We start from the raw sequence: 6,165 nt of genomic DNA on the forward strand, positions 1-6,165 counted from the left end.
ACTCATTAGATTCCATATTCAATAATCGCCTATCACTCTTATGTTCATCAATCTTCAATCAAACACTTTTATGTAAGCTATTATGTTCATCACTCTGATAGGGTTGCTTCCTTAGAAAATAGAAATAATGTATGTAATAAAGTGTTGTTCATGATTTTTGGTTAGTTAGTTTGATGGCATTACTAATAATAATAAAGGCAAAGGAATGCTCATTTCAGAAGAGGACACTTGCTATGGAATCTAGACAGAGATGAGGTATTAATAGGAGAGTGGTTGACTATGAGAGACAAAAACACATACCCTATCTAATCTTATATTGAAATTCAAGAGTTTTCATATAATGATTTTCATTTTTATGGGCAATTTACGAAAATAAAATATTTGGCTTTTAAAATTAAGCAACTTTTACAGTTTGGATACGAAAATGCAATTTTTTACAAATTTATGTAAACCGTGGAAGGGGTTCAACGGATTTGAAATACACATAATTGTGGGACCCCTTTCACAATTTACATAAATTTATAGAAAGTTGTATTTTCATATTCAAACTGTAAAAGTTATATTTTCGTAATTTTAAAAGTCAAATATTTTATTTTCGTAAATTGTCCCATTTTTATTGGTGTGTTCTGTTTGCAACTTGATTTTAATTAGTTCTATTTCTACTTTTCTATAACATATAATGTAATGGCTAATCTATCTCATAAGACAATTAAGAATTAACATAGAATGTCGTATTTGGCCAAAAAAAAAAAATCCCTCGACTAACTGGTGCATTTGTTATTAATAACTTAAACTTCATACAAATCAAGTTGGGTTGGTATAGTAGTTAGCTTACTAGTTTGCTTAAGTAATTATCAGGGTTTTGACATGGCTTGTGCTTCTTCAACAAATTCAAAGACCACACTTTCTTACTTCGCACGACTGATCAAAAGCATGCACATTTTATGCCTCACCATGCCAAATTTGTGATTAAGTCCGTCTAGCACGTTTAATCATTTACATATACTTTTATAAAAAAAATTTTGGGGCAAAAGAAAAGTTTCAATAATCAATCCAACATGTCTATTCATCAATTTACAATACGATTTTGCTGTTGATACAATCATTTTGAAAAGTGTTTATTCAAATCATAATGTATATATTCATCAAAAGTATATTAAACTCGATCTAAAATATATCTTATTTAAGGTGGGTTTGAAAAAAAAAAATCTATAATCGTATTTTTTCATAGATAACCATAACGCACTATATATATCTATATCTATATCTATATGACTATATAGTTGAATATTTGTATCGAAGTTAATGGAAAATCTTATTCTGATGACGTATTTTAAATAGCAGTTAATAACATATTGCAATATTTAATCAAAAGGAGGGATAATTGAGAGCCTTAATTCATTATCCTATTTTTTCAAATTTTAAATAAGTAAAAAATTTGAATATATATGTTGTTTTTAAAAAACATAAAAAAGACAAAAAAAAATCAATATTTTCTTTATTTAAAAATGAAAAACATAATTAAAAAGATGAAATAAATTTTCAAACACTGTTCAACTGAAAAAGAGTAAAATCCAGCATAATTAATAAAAAACCTAGTTTTGAAAATCTTAAATGATACAATCAGTGAAAAAACTATTGGTCTCCAAATTATTTTCAACAATATAATACCAATTAATAAAATAACTATTTTTCTTCGATAATATTAATCACCCAAATTAAATAAAAAATATCTTATTTAGATAATCTTACACTATAGCAATTAATAAAATGCAACTTTTGAAATATTTTTCAAATGCCATTAGATAGAAAATAGTTAATTCATGGATTCATAATAAATGATCTTCACAAAAATAAGGCGGAAAATGACAAAAGAAGGAAATTTTGTTTTCGAAAATTTTATGCAAGTCAATTTGTATTTATTCAAAAGTAGTATAGAATTAAACTCTCTGCAAGAAAGAAGTGTTATAAGAAAGAAACTTGATTTGAAATTCACAACTGTATTCATCCAACCAAACTAAAAGGGGGAATTCTATATAAACAAGTGCATAATAGCAATTAACAAAATTGCAGATTTTCCAATAAATATTTACTTTATATGTCATGAAATAATGCTGCTCAGTATTTATCAAAAGAAGGTAACTTCTGACTTCCTTTTATAAACTCTGAAAAAATCACAAACATAAATTTTTAGAGGCATGATATTAGTAATAGTAGTAGAATCTATTAGCAATGGCAAAAAAAAATCTAATTAAGGGAAAAAAATATAATCCTTATAGAAGATATGGAACTAGATTGAAAATTAAAGGGGCAAAGTCCCATTTCTAAGAAAAGAAAAAGCTGACAAATGAGAAAAAGTTAAAGGGCATTAACAAACAATTATTATTATTTATTACTTAAAAAATGTAACAAAGCCATTAAAGTAATACACATGCAGAAACCTAAGCTACTGATGTGTGTTGATCATTCTAAAAATTTTCAGATATTCAAAAATGATTGAAAACTAAAAACAGAGAACACTGGTTAGAGAGCATAAATCATTCATCAAACAAAGAGAATAGCGTGTGAGAGAGAATTAGAGAGCGCAAAGAGAAGGAGAAAAAAAGAACAACATTAGGGGGCAATGACTCGTGGTGGTGCCACGTGGCAGTGTGAGAGTGGAAGAGTGGCTTTTTGGGGTTGAACAAACAAGAATAAGAACAGCAACAACATCAACATTCAACAACTCTTTCTCTCTCTCTCTAAAAAAATTTATAATTTATAAAAAAAGATTCAATTTTTCTCTTCTCTCTCTTCTGCCATGTCAGAGGGTAACCCCGTCCTATGACCCCGGCGAATCCGTATTTGTGTGTGTGTCTTTCTCTCTCTAAAATACACACACCAAAAAACACACACACTCTCTCTCTCTACAAAGACAACATCAACAAACAACAACAACAGCTATCTATCTTTCTCTCTCTATCTATTTATTCATTTGTCTGCCCCCATTCTCTCTCTCTCTCTTTCTCTCGCCTCGTATCTCTCATCTTCCTTGCTTCCCATGCCCTAATACCCCCTTTTCTGCACACCCACTTCTCTCCTTCAATCTCATGCAAATCGTGTCCCTATTGCTATTTGATCCGTCATCGAGATTGGTACGCTTCTTAATTTCTGTTATTTCTGCTCCTTTTTTTTTATTCTGTGGCTTCTTGCTGGGAATTTTGGGTTCTTGGGGTTTTGTGGGTATGTGTTGTTTGCTTGTTCCAATTTGGTGCGGTTTGTATGTGTTGTTCCCTTGATGCTTGGGCCCATTTGGTCTGTGATTCTGATTCTTGCTGCAAAGTTTGTAAATTTCGTGTGTTTTGACACTTGGGGGTCTTGAACTGGTTTCTGAGCTCACTTGTTTCTTGAATGGGGATTCTGGGTCTTGGTTTGAGCTGAATGTGCATAATGCTTGACTGGTTGGAAGCAGATTGCTGAAATTTCAGTTTGTTCTTTGTGATTTTGTGGTATGCTGAAATGTGCTGTGGCTTCTTGTTCTATGTGTATGCTTTGTTAGATTCAGCACAATAATTCTTGTAAATGACACTGTCCTCTGTTATGGATAATCTGATCTTGCTTAGACTCTCAAATGAATGTGGCTTGTGGTTCTGTATATATGCTTCACGAGATTCAACGCATTCAATGGTTGTATATAACGGTGTACTATTTGATTGTATATCTATGCTGGTATGGATAATCTGATCTTGCTTTGTCAATCTGTAGTATCCGAACTAATTTACCACCTGTTCTACCTGTTGTTTCCATATTCATTTATCGGGAACATTGTAGGTCTTTTTATGTCATATTCTTTGAAGTGTTATTCATTTATCATGCTGTGGCCTAACATTTGAAATTGGATCATGTAGGCAATCGATTCCTTGTTTCTTAAGAGAATGCAACGCTATTATTCATTTTAAACTCTTCTGCAATACTGACCTAGGTAATGCCATTCAAGTTCTTTCTTGAATCAAATTTGTTTGCTTCCATGTTAGGGAGATTTGATGCTTTTGGCTTTAGTATGTTTAACAGATAATGAGGAATACTTAATCTTGGAATAATGGAACCATGTATACTCTGAATAAGTTATGAGAATGCTTCATTAGTTTGGCAAACTTCTATTATTTTCTTGTAATGGTTAGTTAAACTTTACTCACATCTGTTGAGAGAAATATGCTTATGGTCAATTGTTTTGATTGTTTATGTAGGAGGCATATGAATAATGAAGGAAAACAATTCATCAGCACCGACAATGATTAACAGTAAATGGGTTTTAAAGCGTAAGCGGAGAAAGCTCCCTTTAGGACAGGATCAATCCTCTGGTAAAGATGAATCCAATGGTAAAGAGCAGCCCAATTGTAAAGAGCAATCCAACGGTAAAGAACAATCAAATGGTAAAGATGACAATTCAGCCACATCTGAATCTTCTAGGAGTGCTTCGGTCAAACGCATGCTAAAGACTGAAGTAGTGACTGATCAATCTTCGTCCAAGAAGAAAGGACATGATGGGGTGAGTTACTTTTTTATATATGCCTGATTTGGTGTCAATGATTTTACCTTAAGTTAGCCCTTCACTAAGATAAGTGCTATGACTGAGATTATTTATAATAATCGGAATACTTCACTTCTAGTGTCAAGTTTTGCAAACCCAACCAGTAAAGAGCAAAGGGGAAGCATGCATATTGTTATGTAAATACATCATGGCCGTCAGGGCCATTTAATTATGTTCACATGTGCAAAATCATTTATATATTTTTTTATAATCGGAAATATGATTGATGAGGATGGAAGAATACAAGAGACAGGGCAAGATATCCTCTGAATGGAGTCAATGGACAACAAAAGGAAAGGGCAACTTGGTGCAAAGCATCCCACATTACATAGGGTCTAAGAAAGGACTTGGGGTGCAATGTAATCAACCTAATCTGATGCAAGCATCAATGTTTTGAATCTGTGATGTCCTTGAGATCACATAGAGAAAACTCAACCATGCTCCAAGGCTCCCCCCTTTGGACAAAAGAAGAAAAAAAAGGAATAACAAAAGATCTATAAACGAAGGAATAAGGAAAGCATAGATAATTTTTAACCCTTAGAGTGTGTCTGCCAATGGACAACCTACATCCACTTACCTGTTGAAATCACAAGCTTGTCATGAAAACAATGATTTTGTCCCTAAAACCCCTGGCATCCCTATCCAACAGTAGGACCCGAATAATAGCTAATATATTACCTGGCCAAGGGGTCTTCTTGCCATTTTTCCTCTGAAAATCTCTGAAATGAAATGTGAGGAAGTTCTCCAAACTTCCTTCCTTTTACGGAATACATGCCGTACATTCCTCAATAATATCTAGGAGTCTTTATGCAAATATCTGGAAGCTTGATAGTATAATGAATGCCGTCTCCTTCTGCCAATCGGAAAGGTGAAAACACATAGTTTTGTATTGGGATTTAGATAGTTGGAGGAAACTGATTGTGGGAAGGAAAAATGTACTTGATTAGTGAGGCTATATTCAGCACATCATGTTATTACTTGTTTCCTTTTCTATTTTGGTTTAGGATTGAATGGCATCATGCTAATTTATTGTTGGCATCTTTTACTTTGGGACCTGGATTTTGCTTATTTACTAGTATAGATACTGACTGACTAGTTATAGGAAGTTGATTATGTTAACTTTAGTATTTTCAAGCATTTCTTTTATTATGTGTTGGCTGTTTGTATCTTTCTTTTACTCAAATACAACTGTTGCTAGATTTTTTCTCACTTCCGCTACATTGGTATGGAAATATGATGTGTTATACACTGTCGAAACAATAAATATCATGATAATGGTAACTTAGTGATTAGGCTGCAGCTTAGTTACATATTACCTCGTTCATTGATTGTAATTGCACAAACACAATTGAGCATTCTCTCTGTTTTCTATATGACACCTAACTGGGTGCCTTCCTTTATTACCTATCTTTGCACTATTTCACTGCCAAGTCCATGAAAACCTAGAACTCTTCTTCCATGGTGTCTGTCTCACTTTCCTGCCTTGTTGGCTTTTACTATTTTCAGCCACATTAGCTCTAATTTTTCCTGCAATCCATGGATCCTGGAAGTTTGTCACTCTTGAATACTTTTTAATTTTCTGGTTGGTGTTTGCC

At 32.8% G+C, this 6,165-nt stretch overlaps 1 protein-coding gene across 2 annotated transcripts in view; it reads left to right on the top strand.

The window, feature by feature from the left end:
* Nucleotides 2,800-6,165, top strand: part of LOC107631503 (protein CHROMATIN REMODELING 4) — a 13,121-nt gene continuing 9,755 nt past the window's right edge. The window contains exons 1-3 of one of the 2 annotated variants that reach the window (XM_016334966.2): nt 2,800-3,134; nt 3,888-3,961; nt 4,227-4,528. In XM_016334966.2, coding sequence (XP_016190452.1) covers nt 4,241-4,528 — 288 coding nt within the window. In that variant the 5' untranslated portion in view covers nt 2,800-3,134; nt 3,888-3,961; nt 4,227-4,240. The remainder of the gene's footprint in view (nt 3,135-3,887; nt 3,962-4,226; nt 4,529-6,165) is intronic. The other variant, XM_016334967.2, reaches the window with a different exon arrangement.

Source organism: Arachis ipaensis, chromosome B03 (genome assembly GCF_000816755.2).
Source record: "Arachis ipaensis cultivar K30076 chromosome B03, Araip1.1, whole genome shotgun sequence".
Classification (NCBI taxonomy): Eukaryota; Viridiplantae; Streptophyta; class Magnoliopsida; order Fabales; family Fabaceae; genus Arachis; species Arachis ipaensis.